The sequence below is a fragment of the Heteronotia binoei genome, chromosome 15 (assembly GCF_032191835.1).
Source record: "Heteronotia binoei isolate CCM8104 ecotype False Entrance Well chromosome 15, APGP_CSIRO_Hbin_v1, whole genome shotgun sequence".
Taxonomy (NCBI): domain Eukaryota; kingdom Metazoa; phylum Chordata; class Lepidosauria; order Squamata; family Gekkonidae; genus Heteronotia; species Heteronotia binoei.
The window spans coordinates 16,926,947-16,949,508 of NC_083237.1; the positions used below are offsets into that span (position 1 = coordinate 16,926,947).

The window sequence follows — 22,562 nt, forward strand, 5'->3', positions numbered from 1 at the left end:
CCTGGAGCCTTCCCTGCCTTCAACTGATTGATTAGATGATCGATCTCTTTGGGACGAACAGGGGGCCATTCAGGTATATCGGGAGGGATTTGTTCTTGCTGATCTGATACAATGGACAGAGGGTCAAAAAATAAGTGCTGGAAGTGGTCTATCCAGACCTCAGCGGGGGCGGGATGTCTAAAACAATGGCTCTTCGTGTCAGAAGCACCAGTAACTAATGACCAGGAAAGCTTACTGTTAGAGGCAGTAGAGGCACTAATAAGTAAATCCCAGTTCTTGATGCATAATTGTCTTTTCTTAGGGGCCACAGTATCTCTGAGCTTATTTTTCAGTTCAAAATAGTTCAAAAAGATATTGGCAGCAAGGCTGTTATGATAAGTGTGATATACTGCGCGCAGTTGATGTTTCAGTTCTTGGCATTCCTTATCATACCACGGGTCTGACTTCCAAACAGGGGAACTGGGTTTAGCAGACGATGGTTGTTTATAAAAGTTAATTATGGCAGAGGTTATATTGCTATACATTTGGAGGGCCTCAGAAAGGTTTTCAGCTTCAACCAGTTGTTGGTTTAGTTCTGTTAATTTGCTTGCTTAACGTAAGAGCCACATAGAATAAATGTCAGATGTCTGAGAGCTGCAAGGGAAGGAAGGAAGGCAGGCAAAAAGATGGGGAGGAAGGGGGATGTGGAAAGAAAGCCACTTTAAATGCATTCTCCAAGCTGCTGGCTGGCATGGAAAAGTGATTTTAAGAGACCAATGCCTTCTCCAAGCCGGCCAGTGAGGGCTACAAGAGCCACACAATATAGGGTTGCCAAATCCAATTCAAGAAATATCTGGGGACTTTGGGGGTGGAGCCAAGAGACATTGGGGTGGAGCCAGGAGTAAGGTTGGGACAAGCATCATTGAACTCCAAAGGGAGTTCTGGCCATCACATTTAAAGAGACCGCACACCTTTTAAATGCCTTCCCTACATTGGAAATTATGAAGGATAAGGGCAACTTCTTTGGGGGCTCATAGAATTGGAGCCCCTGATTCAATCTTTTTGAAACATGGAGGATCTTTTGGGGAGAGGCACTGGATGCTATGCTATGAATTAGGTGCCTCTACCTCAAAAAATAGCCCCCATAGAGCCCCAGATACCCACAGATCAATTCTCCATTATCCTCCTTGTGAATTGCTTTCCATAGGGAATACTGGATTGCCCAGCAGACATTTCCCTCCTCCTCCCCCTGGTTTCTGATGACCCTGAAGTGAGGGGAGGGCCTCCAAACCGGGGGATTCCCTTCCTCTACCTGGGGACTGGCAACCCTAACACAATATTTATTTATTTATTTATTTATTTATTACTTTATATTTATATCCCGCCCTCTCCGCAAGCGGACTCAGGGCGGCTTACAATATCATAAAAACAATCAATTTCATAAAACATATAAAACCATAATACATTTATCAAGTTAAAAACTATTACAATATCTCAGTCTAGTCTGGCGGTATTAGGTTCTGACTATGACCACCAGCTTCTGTAGGATGTCCGGTGGCAGCCCATTTTCAGTCAACCAGAAAAGCCTGCCTGAACAGTTCGGTCTTACAGGCCCTGCGGAACGCCGACAAATCCCGCAGGGCCCTTATAGCTTCTGGGAGGGTGTTCCAGAGTTCTGGTGCTGCCACCGAGAAGGCCCTAGATCTTGTTGCGGATAACCTGGCTTCTTTTGGGCCAGGGGCGGACAGCAGATTTTTTGTCCCTGATCGCAGTGCTCTCTGGGGAATATATGGGGAAAGGCGGTCCCGTAGATAGGCAGGTCCCTGACCATAAAGGGCTTTAAAGGTTAATACCAACACCTTGAAGCGAACTCGGAACACAACAGGCAACCAGTGCAGCTCTCTCAGCTGTGTGTGAAAGCAATATGTGTGAAAGAGCCACATATTGTGATAAAAGGAAGTCCTTCTTCACCCAAAGGGTGATTAACACATGGAATTCACTGCCACAAGACGTGGTGGTGGCTACAAGGATAGACAGCTTCAAGAGAGGATTGGATAAGCATATGGAGCAGAGGTCCATCAGTGGCTATTAGCCACAGCTTATCGTTGGAACTCCCTGTTTGGGGCAAGTGATGCTCTATATTCTGGGTGCTTGGGGGGCACAGTGGAAGGGCTTCTAGTGTCCTGGCCCCACGGGTGGACTTTCTTATGGCACTTGGGGTTTCTGGCTACTTGGGGTTTCTGGCCAAAGCTGTTTGCACAGGTGCCAATTAACTACTGATTCTGTGGTTACTTTGTGACTGTAATTTTTGCTCTTATTTTGTGGTGTATTTTGCCCGGTTTGTTTCATTTGCGGTTTTTAGTATTTGTTTATCTTCTGATGATTTTTTCACAATTTGTTTCTCAGTTATATGATATTTTACTTATATTGTATTCCACCTGTATATTTTATCTCCATGAACCTCTTTGATACTTTTGTTTGTAATAGCCTATGGCTTAACACAAATAAATAAACTATTCACTATTCACATATTGTGATAGTATATTGTGAAAGAATTATGTGTAGTTTGTGTCTTACAGCTCTCAAACGTCTGACATTTATTCTATGTGGCTCTTATGTTAAGCACATTTGGCCATGCCTGCAACACTTATCATATTGCCAGTGTTCAAGCAGGAGTGTGCCTCTGTTTTATTTTATCTACTGGAGAGGTCCTCAACCTTGTTATGCCCATGGGTGCTCTTGGAATTTTGAGAAAGGAATGGAGACAACACCACAAAATGGCCACCATGGAGCACTGACCAATCATAAGATGTTAAGAAATTTGCCTCATTAATTTAAAAAAAATACTAAAAAAGATCCAGAGAAGTTAGCCATGTTGGTCTGTTGTGGCAAAATAGTTAAGAGTCCAGGAGCACCTTTAAGACTAACAAATTTATTGCAGCATAAGCTTTTGATGCTTTTGAGCTGTCGTGCTGGAGAAGAATCTTAAGAGTCCCTTACAACAAGTGTTGAAGGGGTGGCCAAACTTGCTTAACATAAGAACCACATAGAATAAATGTCAGATGTTTGAAAGCTGTAAGACATGAACTACACATAATTTATTGCAGTATATGCTTTTGATGCTTTTGAGCTGTGGTGCTCGAGAAGAATCTTGAGAGTCCCTTGGACTGCAAGAAGATCCAATCAGTCAGTCCTAAGGGAAATCAACCCAGACTGTTCCCTGGAAGGTCAGATGCTGAAGCTGAAGCTCAAATACTTTGGCCACCAAATGAGAAGGGAGCACTCACTGGAGAAGATCCTGATGCTGGAAAAGACAGAAGGCAAAAGAAGAAGGGGGCGGCAAAAGATGAGATGGCTGGACAGCGTTACTGATGTAACAAACACGAATTTGAGAAGACTTCGGAGGATGGTGGAAGACAGAAGGGCCTGGCATGACTTTGTCCATGGAGTCGCAGAGAGTCGGACTCAACTGTGCGACTGAACAACAAAAGTTTTTGAGAAACCAAGCTCTCTGCTCAGCACTAACAGTGTTCCTTCCCAGCTCTTCCTGCCATATAATTGGCTGAAATTGAGGGCCTCCCTAAGAGATTATAGAAATGGGATGCAGAGACACAGAAACAGCCCATCGTATGGCAGGAAAAGCTGAGAAGGGAACACTATTAGTGCTGAGCAGAGAACTGTGTTTCTCAAAAGCTTATGATCAGGGCTTTTTTGTAGCAGGAAGTCCTTTGCATATTAGGCCACACTCCCCTGATGCAGCCAATCCTCCAAGAGCTTACACTAGGCCCTGTACTAAGAGCCCTGCAAGGTCTTGGAGGATTGGCTACCTCAGAGGTGTGTGGCCTAATATGCAAAGGAGATCCTGCTAAAAAAAAGACCTGCTTATGATACAATAAAATTTGTTAGTCTTAAAGGTGTTGGACTGGATGGGCCATTGGCCTGATTCAACATAGTTTCTCTTATGTCCTTAGGAATTAATATTTTTATTCAAAAGATTTTCTTTCCAACATCTTCACCACTGCCTTGTGGATATCCTTGTTCCGCAAAGTGTAAATGATAGGGTTAAGGAGAGGGGTGACTACAGCATAAAGGACAGCAATCTTCTTATCACGATCCGGGACTGTGCGTGCCCGGGGTATCAAGTACATAAAGCAGGTGGTGCCATAGTACAAGGTGACCACTGCCAAGTGGGAGGCACAGGTGGAGAATGCCTTATGACGTCCTGAAGTAGACGTCATTTGTAACACAGAGGACAGAATGAGTCCATAAGATGTCAAGATTACAATCAGGGGGCCCAAGATGGCCAACCCAGCTGTCCCAAAAAGGATGGCTTCCAAGACGAGAGTATCAGCACAAGCAAGTTTCAACAACATTGGTAGCTCACAGAAGAAGTGGTTGAGATGGTTGGGGCCACAGAAGGGGAAATGAAGAGTGCATAAAACATTTATCAGAGCAAGGAGGAAGCCACCAAACCAAGATGCGGAAGCAAGTTGCCACTGGCGACATGTGTCCATTGCAATAGTGTATACCAGAGGGTGGCAGATGGCCAAATAGCGGTCGTAAGCCATGGCGCCCAGTAGAAAGCATTCAGCCCCAGCCAAAGACTGGAAAATGTACACCTGGAACATGCAACGAGTGAAGGAGATGGATCCATTTCCAGACAGAAGGTGAGCCAGCATCTGGGGCAAGGTGGTGGTGACATAACAGATCTCCAGTCCGGAGAGGTGCATCAAAAAGAAGTACATGGGGGTGTGGAGGTGGGAGTTGGTTCGTACCAGAAGGATCGTCATCAGATTCCCCACAAGAGAAAGCAAGTATACAAGGAGGATGACCAAAAAAAGAAACATCTGTGTCTTCCGATGACTGGAGAGTCCTGCCAAGATAAAGTCTGCCACAAATGTAAGGTTCTCGGTTCCCATTTCTGCATGCAATCAAAGGGCAAATATTGGGGTCAGTAACATTTTTTAAAAAAAACAGAATAACATTAAAGCAGGCCTTCACCAGAAGCCCAAAAGTGACCTATAAACCCAGCATATGTTCAGGATCCAAATCAGTAGCAAGATTTTCTCCTTAATTCTCCAGACTAAACCTTGCTCCGGAGTTCTTAATTGTCATGAGTTCCTCTGTATGGCTTCCATGTTTGGCAAACATTCCCCCTCAGCCCCACAGAGTGTCTGATTTTCACCCTGGTCTCCTAGAGCACAAGGAATTAGAGATGAAAAATTGTGTGGAAATTTTGAAGTCATCAAGAAAACCACTCTTCTCTTTTAGAAAGAAGTATGGGGAGAGGGAAGAATCAAAGATATGCAATACTTATTACATCTGTACTTATTTTACTGCTCTGGCAACATACAATGTATGGATTGTTACTTTATTAGCATGTAAAATTGTACTGCTTGGCATTTTTGTGATGTTTACCATCCAAATGACTTCATTTTCTACAAGACCAATTATCTATCATTAGTGCTTTAAACTAAATTAAAATTCCATATGTGTACTGTAGCCATAGAAAGGAAGCATGGTCTAGCCTAAACTTGTCAGTTCTCAGTAGCTAAGCGGGGTATTTGGGTGGGAAACTACCAAAGAAGGCTCTTCAGAGAAAAGCAACAGCAAACCACCTCTGCTTCTCACTTGCATTGAAAGCCACATACTTAGGTCTCCATTAGTCAGTCGCATCTTGATGGTACATACGTATATCTATAGTGCAATCATGGTTTAGTGAAATCTTGCTGCTTCAATACACCTGAGACAAGGCAAAGTATGCAGTATGGACAGAGAGGCACTGGTTAAATGGGCCTGTCACACTGGAACCTGAGATCCTGGAAGGGCTGGGAAACTACCTTCTCCATGGTTAACTCCATGCATAAATTATGCTCAATTCTGATTAATAAAATCATGGTTTGCAACTCGCTGTTCAAACTCCATTTCTGACCATGAGTTAACTCTAGAAATTAGCACAAACTGGCTGATGAACTAATGTGCATCATGAATTTTGGCTTGTTCATGGTTCAGGAAGTGATGTTCATGTAATGAAGAACCACCACAAACTTCCATGAATGTTGATGTCGTTTGTGGTGGTTCATAAACAGCTACTTTCTGCTCTTCACACACACACAAATAACCCATCTGTTGGGTTTAAATGGCTTGGAGTGAAAATGGCAGGGAGCAGAAAAGCAGGTAGTTAAACTTTAAATGGCTTACGAACCAATAAGAAAGAGCTCAGTTCATGAACCAACCTCCTGGTTCGTATGGGTTTGCAGCTTGTTTCATGGTTCAGCCACAAACCACGAACTGCACTACAAAATTGTAGTTCATGCCCATCCTTAGTTTACTGCTTTCTTGGCCAAGTGACAACTCCAGACAGTCCAAATGACTTACATGTTGTGCCGAATTTTTATTTAAATCAGGAGTTTATGCTACAGTTCTCCATCAGATTGTTTAGAGAAACAGTTTGAGACATTGGAAGAACCAGGGCTTTTGGACTTATGGACATATGAAGCTGCCTTATACTGAATCAGACCCTCGGTCCATCAAATTCAGTATTGTCTACTCAGACTGGCAGCGGCTCTCCAGGGTCTCAAGCTGAGTTTTTTCACACCCATTTGCCTGGACCCTTTTTTGGAGATGCCAGGGATTGAACCACTGAGCCACCGTCCCTCCCCGTCCCTTTTTCTGGGGGGAAATGTGGTGGAACAGAGTCTCCTATGTTTGCTTTTGGGGCAAATATTACAGGTTCTGATTTCAAAGGGTAATTTCAGTTTGGGCAATTGGTACAAGCAAAATGTTTCCCTTCCCATACTATAGTGAGAGTCCCAGTCAGGATTTCTCATACCTGCTTTATAAAAAGGGGGAGAGGGACTCCTTGGTACTCATTCATGGCAGAACTCTTATATGCAGGTATGATCTGGCCCTAAAACTGATAACAGGAGAGACAGGCTACTACCTAATCAAAAGCACATTCTCCAAGCAACTTCCTGCATCCCCAATAAGAAAATAAGACCCATCAGCAACCTGAAAGTACTGCTTGTCTTATAACATAAATATGCTATGAATATTTCCATTTGCACCTGTTAACTTTTTGCAGCCTTAATAGCTCAGACTAGCCCTATCTTGTCAAAGCTCAGAAGCTAAGCAGCCTCTGTACTTGGAAGGGAGACAGCCAAGGAAGACTCTGCAGAGGCAGGCGATGGCCAACCACCTCTGCTCATCTCTCGAAAACTCTATAAGGTAGAACTTCGTGGGGTCACCCCGAGGTTGGTTGAGGCTGGGCAGCATGCTTTATGTTTGCAAAAACTTACTTTAGCAAGCAGGAATTGGATGCTCCTCTTATCTAGTGTAGCACTGTTGCTCTCGGATAGCAGCAGATCTCCAGTGTCCATCGATACTTGGCTGCTTAATTCTTCAGACTTGAGACTCTGCTTTAACATGCTCCGCCGAGCAGTCTTTAAAGTATTCTTAGGTGGTGATCACTAAACCTTGCTATTGTTCAGATCCTTTCATCTGATTGACATTGGAGTAACAACGTGCTATTTTTCTTTGTCTCTATGGTTTTTCAGTGCTTGAGGATTCCGTAAGAGAACAGGCTGCAGATGATTCTTGAGGATTCCGTAAGATAACAGGCTGCAGATGAGCTTCCCTGGGATAGCTCCATTCCCTTTGGCGCCACCTTCTGGGTCAGAAAGCCTTGCTGTTTGAACCTCTTTGGCCCCAAGGGCCTCATTACCCCAATAGAAACATTCCCCGGTTTTGTACCTTTCACATTTCTTTTGTGATGCAAGTTTTCAAACACTTTGCTTTGCGTCCTCAAGGGAATAAAGTGCCAGGAGGATCTTGCCATTAATTTGTTTTTATCCCATTATAGCTCTAAGTACGTTGTTTTGATTCCACCACGAGCCCACTGAGAGGCAGGCTAGATTGTGATGGGAGAGTCGCTCTCCGGGACGGGGGATTTTCTCATCTTTTGTTCACAATGTTGAGAGTAAGAAACTTCCTTTTTTGGTATTAAGTAAATGTTGAGAGTCTTTAAAGGTTTGAAACAGACAAGACACGGGAAGAGTCATAAGCAGTTCTTCTAACCCTCTAAGGATGTAAAAGGAAATTTTTGTATTGATTGGTTCAGCTTAAACTACAGTGTTTCAATTGATTCTTTTCTATGACAACATGGGAAAAGTTCAACTGAACTTGCCAGGTAGCCCATTAAAGTCTGAGCAAAAGCGTGGGCCTCCCTTCTTTCCCTTGTCTTTGCAGAAGTCATTAGCTTCACTGAGCTTGTGGATGCTCCAGTCATTTTGAGAAAGGGTATCGCCCTAAAATGGCTACCACCGGGTATGGGCTAATCATAACATTTGGGGAGCTTCCCAGCCAAGCATAACCCTGCAATGGAGGCAGCTGTTTCTGAACTGATATTCGCTACAGAGGCAGAAGCAATATCTAGGGCCAGGGGTACCACCAACATACATTGAGATGGGGCAGCTGACTAGGCAGGGCCCACTTGCCAAAGAGGCCCCCCTCTACACGATGTCAGAGAAGGAATTGTGGTATTTCTGGCAAACACTGTGGTGGTGTTCCTCTTTGCACACAACACCCAGCAGTATTAGGGAAAGAAACATCTAGTCCAGTGGTGTTGAACTCATTTGTTATGAGGGCTGGATCTGACGTAAATGAGACCTTGTTGGGCCGGGCTATGTGGGGTTGGGCCAAGCCATGTCAGGCTGGGTCATGTGTGTACCTATTTAAGATTAGCAGAGATATAAATTTTATAAAGAACACAGAAAAACACAAATATATATGTTTTTAAAAACTTAAAACATGCTTAAACCGGTAGCACTCATTGGTCTTAAAGATGCTTTCTTTATATCTCTCCCATGGGATCCAGGGAACTGGGTAAAGGAAGCTCTGGCTCTTTCTTTCCTTCCGCAGGGGACTAAGGGGAGGAGCCTCAGCCAATAGAAGGAAGAGAGGCTTGGCTCAGTAGCTCTGATGTGCGAGTGAGAGAGCCTGTCAAAGCAAGCTATTCCTCCCCCGTCCTCCCCAAGGGAGGAGCCTCGGCCAACAGAGAAAATAGAGACTTTGCTCTGAAGCTCCTGTGTGATTGAGCAAGCTTTGCAAAGCAAGCTGTGATGCAGAAGGAAGCAAGATATAGGGAGAAGGGAGCAGATGACAGCCATTTGCTCAGGGACCTGATAGGAGTCCTCCGGGGGCCTGATTTGGCCCCTGAACTGCATGTTTGAAACCCCTGATCTAGTCAGTAGAAGGTTCACCAACCGGCAAGGGAAAGGAAACACAAGCAGATGGGGAAGTGGATGGGTTGGAAGGAAGCCATGAGTGGGGGTCCCAGTGGAAGTCAGAGGAGCAGAGGGCCCCCCCCCCCTAAAACCTGGAACCAGCTCTGTTTAGGGAACACAGCTGTGACATGGGGATCTGAGCTCTACTGTGTTTCTATCATAATTTAAGCCATAGGGTTCTTTACATCTTTGTGTTGTCTTTTTAAACATCCCTTTATCACCTTTCATACATTTGTGACTTGAGTCATTGTTTTTGTGACTTGGGTACTGGATTATCGGTGACTTGTGACATTAGGAACCATTAGAACCTGCTTCAGAGCGTGATCCAGGGGGGACTCATCTGAAGTGTCCCTTGGTGATTTGTAACATGGCGGCTACAAGTGTCACTTGACCATTCTTTGGTTAAGCTGATGGCTCTGAATGGTTGGCTGATGTTTTCTCAGTGTGCTCAGAAATTGCTCCCCTGTTACTCATCTGTGTTTACTGCAAAAAATATAGCTCAGCAGTGGAGAGATGGGCCCCTTTTAGTATTACCAGACTTAAAATTACAATTGGGCAAACTATCCAGTGCTATCCTGCCCTGCATTTCCCACTTACAGTTCTTTATTGTTTTAACCTCATCTTGATTCACAACGCCCTTGCGGGGTCGGTTAATCCGAGAGAAAGCAGCCTGTATTGCACCACCCCAATAACCAAATTTGGGAGCCTTCCTCCAGCCCAAGAAGCCTGCAACATCAACCAACTTCAACAGTGACCAGTGAGCATCTCTCTGCTTTGCTGAAAGGTGGCCAATGGTCTTGGTTTTGTGCAGGGCTTCTTTCTTTATTTATTTTGAGCAGGAATGCACAGTTCCGGCTGGCTTGGTGTCAGGGTGTATGGCCTAATATGCAAATGAGTTCCTGCTGGGCTTTTTCTACAAACAAAGCCCTGGTTTTGCCCCTGCAAACTGTTCAACACTGCCTGCAGTGATAACGACAATGCCGCCTGTGACCCTGTGGCCTGCTTGCAAAGGTGCAAGAGCCTTGCTGGAACCAGAAAGTCGGCAGCTCTGTTGAGGAGGCTTGTTTTAAGCATTCCTGACACTGTCCAGGAAATGTGTGGATGGCGGATCTTTTTTTGAATCAGATTTGGTGGGCAAGGAACAGCTCCCACCCCATGCTCCTGACTGATCTCAGCTGCCTTTAGAATGGGAGTCAAACTGGGAAGGAATTGTCCAAGGCCTGTCAATGTCAAGTCTGTCTGTAAACTCTGGCTCAGTCAGGGAGCATTCTGGGTAGAACCAAAGTATAACCAAATGCTGCTAGCTCAAACCTTTCCCATCCCCTCCTTTCCTGTAGTGGGTAGTTTTGCTTTGAAAGGGAAAGATGTGAAAACCTTATCTGTGCCTTCTCAGGCCTGGCTCTCAGGAGGGAGTCAGGAGCTTGGGATGATCAAGGCCATCGAGCCTGAGAACAAAATTGTGACATCAATGTGTGAATGTTCCCTGCATACTCCCCCCCTTAGGAATTCATCAGAAGTACCCCTTAAATGCAATGTATCAAGGTATACTCTTTAGTCTTTCAATGCTGGCTTTTGCCTCAAGTATCAGTATCAATAAACTAGTTTCTTTGTATCAATGACTCGTTATTGAAGCTGCCGATTTGACAGTCCAGGTATGCTTAAGGGTGGGGCCTCAAATTGCCCCACCCGCAAGAATCATGGCTCCTAATCAGCCATGCAGCCAGCATGATGCAGGGAAGTCAGAGGCTGGGACAGAACAGCTGCTGGGATAAATAGCAGCAGGTGGCAGCAGTGGGCTTCGGTGAGTGCAGTAGCGATAAAGGAGTGGCAGCCCAAATGATGATACGTGTTTGTGCTACTCATTTTCCATTGTTGTGTTTTGTTTTTTTCTCATCCATACTGAGTGTCTGATTGCTTGTACCTGAGTTGGTGTAAGGCAGCTTCATATGCAATGCTTTTTTTGTAGCAGGAACTCCTTTGCCTATTAGGCCACACACCCCTGATGTAGTCTTGATTTGGAGTCAGCCCAATGGTCCTTCTAGGATGGCACTGTCTCTCCTGGCAGACTGGTAGCAGCTCTCTGAGGTTTTGCATACAGTCTGGACTCTTATCTGTGTGCGGACTCTTATCTGGAGGAACCGGGTTTGTTTCCCCCACCCCTCCACTTGCACCTGCTAGAATGACTTTGGATCAGCCATAGCTTTCTCAGACCTGTTCTGCTCAAGAATAGTTCTTGGAGTTCTTCCTCAGCCCTGCCTACCTCACAAGGTGTCTGTTGTGAGGAGAGGAAGGGAAGAAGATTGTAAACCACCCCGAGACTCTGAGTAAAGGGTAGGGTATAAAACCAATCTCCTCCTCCGCCTCCTCAATATAGCAGAGTTTTGCCCAGTGACAGAAGCATAATACTGAGTGCAGTAAATAACTCTCCCTAGAGGTATATTGTCAAAAAGATAAACTTACATTTATTCAGGTAGATCCAGTTCATAATCAGGCTGCAGTCAAAAGGAGAGAGAGAAGCCTATTCCAAATGGTGCTTTCCCTATCACAAATGGCCAGTTAATCCGGCATCATGTGTATGGGAGTTTGAGGGCAGACAAAGACAGACAGAGAGAGAGTAAGCGTCAGAGGCAGCGCCCAGGTTAAGACGAAGAGAGGCATCCCATTCAAGGAGATAACACCTACGCACATTTAGAGTGATGTAGCATCCCCTAATGTCCAAGCATGCTGAGTCACTCGCTCCAACAAAATGTTCGCAATATTTACAGTTTTCCTATCTGGTGTACCAACATGTAATCTACTATTTTTTTTCCAGGTCTGGAACATAATTAATGAGGTATTGTGTTGAGGGTCATGGACCCATATATATTTATTTCTTTTTTGTTTCATGTTGTCAATGTAAGCTAAAGAACTTTCTCCAGAGCTTTGAACATATGGTAGTAAAATGTATCGGGACTGTTAACGGTGGTAAAATATGTAAAGAGCCAGTTTGGTGTAGTGGTTAAGTGTGCGGATTCTTATCCAGTGGGACTTGTCTGGCATGGACTCTTTCTAAGGTGGTTCATCTACTCTAGGATTACAGTTGATGCTTCTTGATTTGGATGTAGTCAATCCTCCAAGATCTTACAGGGGTCCAGGGGTTTTTTTGTAGCAGGAATTCCTTTGCATATTAGTCCACACACCTCCGATGTAGCCAATCCTCCAAGAGTTTACAGGGTTCCAGGCTTTTTTTGAAGCAGGAACTCCTTTGCATATTAGGCCACACACTCCTGAAACAGCCACTCCTCCAAGAGTTTACAGGGTTCTTAATACGGGGCCTACTGCAAACTCCAGGAGGATTGTGTTCGTGTGTGTGTGTGTGTGCCTTTCCCAAGGCCATACAAGTGAGCACCTTATAAGAATATGCATATAATTCTGGATTCCCAGATTCAATCCACAGTTCTCTTTGTTACATTACCTCAAGAAAAGAGAAGGACAAGGGTTTCTTTTTCTTCATTTGTTCACAATGCTGACAATAAGAAACTCTTTTCTTTTCTTTTTTTGCATTAAATAAAAGCTGAGAGTCTTAGGCTGAAAACAGTGGAAGATACCTTATCTGTTGTTCCTACCATCTCCAAATAGAAAAGGGAATGGTCACATTCACTGGGTCAGGTAAAAGTTGAAGGTCTTGAATTGTTTCTTTCGTACACAATGTGGATCAGGCTCAATCTGAATTTGTCAGGTTCCCTGTCGGACTTGGAGTAAACCTATGCTTCTGTCTTCTTTTTATTCTTTGTCATGAAGGCCTTCAGCCTTACTGAGCCTTTGGACACACTTTGAATTTTGAGAATGGATAGTGGTTGTCACCACACGATAGCCAATCAAAGCAAGTTGCTAGACATCTTGGAGAGGATTAGCAAATTAAGGATTATGGGTAAATTAAACACATATCCAGAGGATCAAACTGGCATGGAAAACCTATGAAAGATTCTGTCCATCCATCTGTGACAAGCACAACTCCTCCAAAAATAAAGCTTGCCTCTGGTTTCAGGATGATAATGAGTATCAAATATGAAAGGGATCAGAACATTCTGGGCTGCACAATCCCTAGAATCCCTAACCCTACCGTGTTTGCGTTTTTTCATTGAAAGGTATGGTTGTCTCTGGCAGGCATGATTCTTCCAAAAATAAAGGTAGGAGCTTCAACATTGGCCACTGGCTTCTGGGTGATTTGGGACTTGCGATTCCAAACAAGAAAGGAATTGGAATATCCTGCCCATTCTATTCCCACCACCACCGCCGCCACTTTTTTGCATTAGAAGCGATGATTGTATGTGACAGAACACATTTGACACTACAGTTAGGAGGTTCAAAACTGGTGACCCATTTCAGACAATGGTGGTTCTTGTAGTGCCAAGAATCAAGGCAATTGTGTCTTCCTGGTACAGATTTTCACCCAAACCTCACTTATCATCAAAGGAAGCAAAAGTTTATTCACAGAAGCCAAAATGAGCAGTTGGCACAAGCAGGGAGAGTGGAAAGTATCTGACAAAGCAGAGGAGATTTAACAGCTTACCTGACCTTTCAGAACCTGTCTCCTGTAGTAGTTAGCAGGGCTTTTTTTTTAGAAAAAGCCCAGCAGGAACTTATTTGAATATGAGGCCACACCCCCTAACAGCTCCATTGTTTGATAGAGGGGGTTTTTTTGTAGAAGAAGAAGATATTGGATTTATATCCCGCCCTCCACTCAAGAGTCTCAGAGTGGCTCACAATCTTCTTTACCTTCCCCCCGCACAACAGACATCTTGTGAGGTGGGTGGGGCGGAGAGGGCTCTCACAGCAGCTGCCCTTTCAAGGACAACCTCTGCCAGGGCTATGGCTGACCCAAGGCCATGCTAGCAGGTGCAAGTCGAGGAGTGGGGAATCAAACCCGGTTCTCCCAGATAAGAGTCCTCACATTTAACCACTACACTAAACTGGCTCACCCTACATCAAACTGGCTCTCTCTTTTTTTGTAGAAAAAGCCCAGCAGGGATTCATTTGCATATTAGGCCACTCCCCCTGATGCCAAGCCAGCCAGAACTGCGTTCCTATGTGTTCCTGCTCAAAAAAAAGCCCTGGTGATTAGACTACTGGGAGCAGGGTCAAGGAGAGCCAGGATCAATCCCCACTTTTCCATTTAAGGTTGCTGGATGAATAAGGGCCAATCACACCCTTTCAGCAAAACACCCCTCACAGAGTTGTTGTGAGTACAAAATGGAGGAGAGGAGAACTGTGAGTGGGTAGGGAGACACAGAAGGCTTGGGGATGGCTATATGTCCATGCCCTCAAACTTTTCTTGCTGCAGTTACTAGAGGGAGGCTAGCAGGTGTAGCTGTAACACTGTTTAATTCACAGTCCTATCTGGTTCACAGTGGAAATCTTCCAGTCAACACAATCGGCGCTTTTTTTTTTAAGCAGGGACGCAGTTCCAGCTAGCCTGGCATCAGGGGGTGTGGCCTAATATGCAAATGAGTTCCTGCTGGGCTTTTTCCACACACAAAAAGACCTGAACACAACAATCTGCTCAGTTTTCTGCCATCTTCTCCACAACCCCCTCCTGCCTCCCTGAATGCCACTTTTATATGATTCGCTCCAGCCTCAGGCCAAGATGGTCTTCTGCCACAATCACCTTGCCCAGATCTCCTAGGCTGGGCCTCCTATTCCTCCCATCATCCCTGAGAATCCTTGCCAGCTTTCTTCTTCACTGGCTTCCTGGCTGAGCAGTTCTGCTGGCTCCAGAGCCTGGTCTAACTCTTTAGGCTCTTTTGCTGACAAAGGAAGCCCCTACCGGTGAGTTTCCATCTGGAGTTCCAGTGGTTTCCCTTCTGACCCCTTTCTCTCATGTTGGTCTCTCAGGAATCTCCCTGCCATAAGAACCATGTAAGCTGTAGTTGGGGGAATGGAGGGGTATAACGTTTATTATAAGTCAAAAGTTGCAAAAGGTTGCAAAAAGTGGTGATTGCTCTTGCTGTTGATCCATCTGGTATTGCCGCGGGGAGTGGGGGGTGTTTAACAGGAGACAAAACTGCTCATTCAGTATTTAAACCACTGCTAAGTAGTGCAAGCATGGCACATTTGGGGTGGGAAAGTGAAGCGAGGCAGGACGAAGCCCCTCGTTATCAACAATATGGAAGGTCCCTGGACTAGTAGAGGCGAAATGCTGCCATCATGTCTTAATGAAACAACATGTCCGTGATCAGAACATGCCAACCTGTATGCAGTCCTAATAACACTGAGATTTCTTTGTCTCTGGGCTGCACGGTCTTCCTTTCTTATTATTAGATGTACTTTCGAATGATGACTTTGTCTTTTGATACTTTCTGTGAAAAATGTCCCATTCTTTTTTTCTTATTATTTTTCAAATGTTATCTTGCTGGATATTTCCAATTTACTTTGTATTGTTGCCATGACTTTTGTTTTACTGATGCAATAAAGACTGATTAATTGAATTAACAGTTAAGAAGAAGAAGATATTGAATTTATACCCCACCCTTTTCCCTGAATCAGAGTCTCAGAGCGGCTCACAATCTCTTTTACCTTCCTCCCCCACAACAGACACCCTGTGAGGTAGATGAAGATATTGGATTTATATCCCGCCCTCCACTCCGAAGAGTCTCAGAGCGGCTCACAATCTCCTTTACCTTCCTCCCCCACAACAGACAGCCTGTGGGGTGGGTGGGGCTGAGAGGGCTCTCACAGCAGCTGCCCTTTCAAGGACAACCTCTGCCAGAGCTATGGCTGATCCAAGGCCATTCCAGCAGCTGCAAGTGAAGGAGTGGGGAATCAAACCCGGTTCTCCCAGATAAGAGTCCACACACTTAACCATTACACGAAACTGGCTCTCCCTGAGAATCCTTGCCAGCTTATTGGAAAGACTTTTCACTGGCCTCCTCCCAAGCCCTTTTGAAAGTAATGCTGCCATTCATGGATGCTCCCTGGTCAGTCCTCTCCTCTCATGAGACACTTTGCGTGTTCAAGCATTTGGGTCCACCACCACCACCTTCTCAGACTTCCTGGTAGTACAGATTGTAGCTCCCTAAAGGATCAGCCTCTTTCCAGTATATTCCATTTAAAAAAGAAGAAGAAGAGAAACACTTTCCAGAACATTTATAAAAAAATACCACTAATTATTACATTTATTCAAATTACAAACGTCCCGCTAACATGGCATGATACAAAGGAATGTAGCCTGCCCCCTTTTCTTTCTTTGCCTGCTACACTGACTTTCTGTGTTTTAAACATAGTGGAGCATTCAGAAATGTCATTTCCCACTTGCATTTTAATCCCAGAGTGATAAGCATCCGTTAGGATGAGAAATATCATAATCTCTGAATAACAGATATTCTATGTTCAGAGAAGCATTCTAAAATAGAACACAACATGTGCCAAAAGTAGATAATGCCACCATCAAATAAGCACCCAACACTGTTTAAACAATTTGTACTACTCGATAGTAGAAAGTGCCATCAAGTCGCAGATGCCCTGAAAACTTCAGGGCTGCTGCAGCTTGCCTGAAATGGCATATACTTTCCTAAAGATTGGGTAGCCACTGAGAAGGCCCTGGCCGGCATAACTGCATGGCATCTAGGAATAATAAGAAGACCCTGCTAGTATGAATGAAGAGGCACACAAGAGAATACACAAGGCTTTGAGTGGTTTTAAGGGTGAAAGGGGCACTCTGAACTGGACCTAGGAAGAGGTAGACAAAGTAAAGTTCTTAGAGTATGTTATATGTGCAGACAGTGGCTAACCCCTAGCTAAGACTGGACTGAGGGGTTTTAGAGTAATTAGTGTTTCTGGATTGTCATCAGGACTTTTTCTGTAGCAAGAACACCTTTGCATATTAGACCAAACCCCCCTGATGTAGCCAATCCTCCAACAGTTTATAGGGCTCTTAGTACAGAGCCTTCTGTAAGCTCCAGAAGGATTGGCTACATCAGGGGTATGTGGCCTAATATGCAAAGGAGTTCCTGCTACAAAAAACACCCTGGTTGTCATCAAGAACAGCCCCATACAGAGTGACTGTGCAAGGTTACCTAGTGAGTTGTTAAGGTAACTAAACCCATTACTATTTGTTGGGTTCTAGTCCAGTACACTAACCATTTTGTGTTGACAGCTGTGTTGTATCGAAAACTGTCGGCCATAAATATAGCTAAAGTCTTCTCCCTGATCAAGAAGGTAAGTTTGGTCATCTCTGCAAGTTCCACCTACTTCATCAGCCATTCTTCTATGGTAGATAATATTGGAGATTTACACTTCTGAGCCTACAGTAATCCGGCTGTTGTTATCATATACAAAAACAATGTCCCATGTGTTCTTTCTGAGAAATTAAAAATTTAAGGTAAACGAGGGATAAGAAATTTAAAGTGAATACATGGAGTGTCTATAAAGCAAAAAATAAAAATAGATAAATTTCACTCCACCTTTTTTCCAGGGCAGATCTGAAGAGCCTTCCAAAGAAAATAAAGCCATTGTACCTCATAATACATAGAACAGGAAGAAAACAATCTACAAGTGCACAATTTCATACAAATTTCAACACAGATCAGCTAACTAGTTGACTAGCTAGCTGTATCAGTAGGCATAAGTTAACCCTCAAGCTCCTTCCAAATGAGTCTTAAAAAGTTATCCTTTGTAGACTTTTCCGCTTTCATTCCACCAGACCAAAAAAGTCAAGGAAATGATCACAGTATCTTTTATCTGGCCCGATCTTGTCACTGTGAACTTGGAAAGGACTGAGTTGTAGACAGGGCTATGAAGAATAGATGAATATTTGTCGGAAAAAATCTTTTGGAGGGCTGAGGCACGAAATGCTGAGAGTATCTAGGAGGAGTTAGGTTACAACATGGAGTGTTCTGTGGAAGTTTGGATATTTATTTATTTATTTATTCTATGACTTATATCCCGCCCTTCCCATAAAATGGCTCAGGGCGGCTCACAACAAACGATAAAACAATAAACAGAGTGCAAAGTTATTATATTTAAAAAAGTCGAAGCGTTTAAAACCTAAAAACCTTAAAATCTTAACGTTAAAACTATACAGTATATTTCACTGCATCTGATGCAACTTAAGTGGCTGTGCTGTAAACACAGATATTTGTATCTAAGGAGCATATAACAGAGATTCTATTAAGACTTCCTACTATATCATCCAAGGAAATCAAAATCTTATGGTGCAACTCCTATAATTTCTCACTGTTTGTGGAAATAAGAACTGTTTGCATTAACTTAATCACAGGTCCATGATATAGAGTAGGAGAAGTGGCAGATATCATAAAGACTGCTAAATGTGCTTCATAGCTGAGGAAAAATCAAATTGCCACTGTCCAAACTCAACATTTGACCAAAACTAGTAAAGTTTTTGGCTGGCCATAAGCAATTCCTAGACTAATTAAGCAGGACGTCTGTGCTCATTTTTTTGTTGTTGCTCAAAGCCTTCTCAATACCTTGCCCACTGCCCTGTGGATCTCTTTGTTCCGCAAGCTATAAATGATGGGATTGAGTATGGGTGTGACCACTATGTAAAGGACAGCTGTCTGCTTGTCACGATCAATAACTGCATCTGCACTAGGTCTCATGTACATAAAGATGAGGGTACTATAGAAAAGGGTGACCACCACCAAATGGGAGGTACAAGTGGAAAGTGCCTTCCTCCGTCCAACTCTTGATGGCATTTGAAACACGGAGTAGAGAATGCAACCATAGGAGGTTAGGATAACGGAAAAGGGACCCACAAGGATCAATGTAGACGCAATCAAAATAATGGGTTCTGTGTAGCGGGTTTCTTTACACGTATATTTAAATACAACTGGTTGCTCACAGAAGAAGTGGTTGATGTGGTTGCTCCCACAAAACAGGACAGAAATAGTGCAGGTCACATTGACTGAACCAATAAGAAACCCAGCTACCCAGGAAACTGAGATGAGCTGCCACTGGCGTTTCCTGTTCATAACAGCAGTATACGCCAAGGGGTTACAAATGGCCAAACAGCGGTCATAGGCCATGGCAGCTAGAAGAACACATTCGGTGCATCCCAGGCAGGTGGTAGCATACATCTGGGCTGCACAGCGAGTGAAGGAGATAACACCATTTCCTGTTATCTGGTGAGCCAGCATCTGAGGCATAGTCGTAGTGACAAAGCAGATCTCTAGACCAGCAAGATGTGTGAGGAAGAAGTACATGGGTGTGTGGAGACATGGGTCAGCCCACACAAGTATTATGATCAGCAGATTCCCCACAATAGTAGCAGAGTATATGAAAAAGAATACCACAAAGAGCAGAATCTGAGTCTGGCGATGGTTGGAGAGTCCTACCAAGATGAACTCTGTGACAAAAGTGATGTTCTCAGCCCTCATCCTGGCCTCCTGGCTGCAGGGAAAATGCAACAATTAGATTCTCTGATGCAGTTTTAAAACCCACTAAGGTAAACCCCAAATGTAATCTGACAAATTCAACACCATTAGGTGTGTGCACATTCTTTTTTCCAGGTTAAAGTATATTGGACCCATAACATATCAGTATTCTTGATATTCCCAAATTCCAATACTGGTGTGATATTCAAATTCATGAGTTTTCACAGAATCTAATTTTTTTTCAACTCCATTATACCCTATGGGGACCATTATCGTCAGTGAGAAATCTATCCTGGGGTGTCTGAGGGGTCTTCTGTTTGAGGTAGAGGCACCAAACTTGCAGCATAGCTGCTGGTTCCTCTTTTCAAAAGAACCCACATGGTTCAAAAAGATTGAACCAAGGAGTCAAATTCTATAGGCTCCCAAAGAAGGTGCCCATGTATCCCAAATAACAAGGGCAAAAGAAGCCCCCAAAAACAGAATCAAAGTCCCAAAGAATCTCCACAATAGAAACTGAAGGGGGGCATTTTTAAAAGTCCAGCATAACCACTGCAATGTGCAGAGTGCCCAGCAGAACCCAGTGACATTGTCTCAAAGGTGCCCCTGGACTCAGGCTTTGTTCTACTGCTTCAGATCAACACGGCTGCCCACCTGGATCTAACTTCAATGAAGAGAGGGCAGGAAAATAGCAATGATTGGAGAGAGTTTCTAAAGCTCTTGTAATATGACTACTTTCAGTAAATACTCGTTTTCTCAAGTTCTTATTGATGAGGAAGTACGTTACGGATTGAAACATGGGAAGGAAACCTGGCACAAGTTGAATGAGTTATATATCTATGTGCCCTTAAGATGTAATCAATTTATTGCAACCGCAGCAAGGGCTTTCAAGGCAAGTGAGATGCAGAGGTAGTTTGACATTGCCTTCCTCTGCGGAGTCTTCCATTGAGGGCCCCCATCGAAGTACTGACTCTGCTTTGCTACTGAGATTGGGGTATACCATACCAATCTACATCTTCTGAATTCGTCACTAGAACACTATTTGAGGACTAACCATTTTAAAGTGGGACAGCGCACAGGTGCAAGTAGGGAGTACTTTCCCCTCCCCCCTCCCAAGATCAAGGACAGCTTCACAACGGAGGCAAACTGCCTGCTTAAAGAATTTCTGGGGTGTTTTTACCCTAGGAGAATTTTAAGGAAAAGGGTTTTTTTTTGTTTCCATTCTAGCATTCGTGTTCATGTGCTGGAGACCAACAAACAACTGGACTCTGCAACCCACTGGATAAAACAGAGCCTTACCTTTGTGCTCCTCCTTGGCAGAAGAAGAAGAAGAAGAAGATACTGGATTTATATCCTGCCCTCCACTCTGAAGAGTCTCAGAGCGGCTCACAATCTCCTCCACCCACAACATATACCCTGTGAGGTGGGTGGGGCTGGAGAGGGTTCTCACAGCAGCTGCCCTTTCAAGGACAACCTCTGCCAGAGCTATGGCTGACCCAAGGCCATGCTAGCAGGTGCAAGTGGAGGAGTGGGGAATCAAACCCGGTTCTCCCAGATAAGAGTCTGCACACTTACTACACCAAACTGGCTCTCCAGCCTTCAACAATGAAGATTTTTATTTAAAAATGCTTTATGTATGTTAATACATAAAACTAGTTGGGTAAGTATCAGCCAGCTTTCTTATGCAAGATGCTGAAAGTGGATTTAGAAGTTTGCTGGACCATCAACCACTAAATGTATGCCATCTCTCACGAGCGCTCCTGATGAAAACGATAGATCAAAATCCGTTGTGCAATTGTTCCTGTGGCAGGATCTTGGAGCCAGATATGCAGAGGTTCAGCAAAAGAGCAGAAAACATCTAGAATTTCCCAGCTTCCCATTGCAGGAAGCATTGCATATTAACATGGGTACAGAACTGCAGCATACAGATACCTAAATTATTATTTAACATGCTAGAAATATGCTGCTTAGCTTTCTGTTGATGAGCATTCGAGTTTTCAACAAAAGGAAAGTAGATGGAAAATCGCAATGCTCAATTTTCCCAAGTGCCTGTAAGACCATGATAAGAGTTGCATGTGCAGCAAATGATCCATCTGTGCCAGCAGTATTGCCCTTAGTGGGCTGCAGCTCTCCGGGAGCTCAGGTGTATGTCACTCCATGCCCTTTTAGTTGAGACCTTTCCAATGGAGCTACCAGAGATCCTTTATCTTCTGACCATATGCTGTAGCTCCCTAAGCCCATGTTCTTCAGCCTCCTTCACAGATGTTTCTCCAACCAATTTCAAAGATGTACAAAGTGATGGTCAAAGTAACCTAACTGTGTTATGTGTTAGATGACTGAGAGGCAGCTTTCCCTCCTTATGATATCAAAGGCTTGGGGTTTTGGGAAGGTAATGAAAGCTTGACAGAGATTGCTTTGATCCCTGTGGTGTTTTCACTACATTATTAACCTTTTCTCTATTATGACTTCAACATCTCGTTGGGTCTCAGGAGTTTAATGTAGTATGCAATGCGAAGTGGGGGGGGGGGCAGAATCACTGAATTGTTCATAGAACGCTGTGAAGAAAACAATAAGGTGTATCTCAGAACTCTTTCCAACAATTTGTGAATTTTTTCAGACATTCCCTCTATCTCACTGACTTAGCTTTGTTTCTGCTGTGAATCTCTTGACAGCAGTGAATAGGAGAGAAAAGGATTGCTTATACATTTCATTTAAATCACAGATTTCCATCCAAGGGGAGTGAATGATGTTTTGGACTCACATCAATGTCTCTGAGATAAGCTAGGCCGAGGTCTCCAACAGGTAGCTCATGTTTAACTGGTAGCTCATTGGCTTCTATGGAGTAACTCAGGTATCCTTTAGGAGAACCAGGAAAGGACTGTGAAAACCATGTTTTAGCCCTTTAAAAATAAAGCTTTTGTTCACAAGATCT

General features: G+C 43.9%; 2 protein-coding genes across 2 annotated transcripts; both read right to left on the reverse strand.

Annotated features, from left to right (window-relative positions):
• Positions 1-3,962: 3,962 nt before the first annotated feature.
• Positions 3,963-4,898, reverse strand: LOC132583197 (olfactory receptor 2D3-like). Its single transcript, XM_060254865.1, has one exon. The coding sequence runs from the start codon at positions 4,896-4,898 to the stop codon at positions 3,963-3,965; it is 936 nt and encodes a 311-aa protein (XP_060110848.1).
• Positions 4,899-18,709: 13,811 nt separating this feature from the next.
• On the reverse strand, positions 18,710-19,405 carry LOC132583198 (olfactory receptor 10C1-like). The gene has a single exon (XM_060254866.1). It carries the CDS (start codon positions 19,403-19,405, stop codon positions 18,710-18,712), a length of 696 nt encoding a protein of 231 aa, XP_060110849.1.
• Between the last annotated feature and the right edge of the window lie 3,157 nt (positions 19,406-22,562).

Excerpts from the sequence above, each read along its gene's own strand:
- LOC132583197 (XM_060254865.1), bottom strand. The coding sequence starts at position 4,898 with ATGGGAACCGAGAACCTTACATTTGTGGCAGACTTTATCTTGGCAGGA.
- LOC132583198 (XM_060254866.1), bottom strand. The coding sequence starts at position 19,405 with ATGCCTCAGATGCTGGCTCACCAGATAACAGGAAATGGTGTTATCTCC.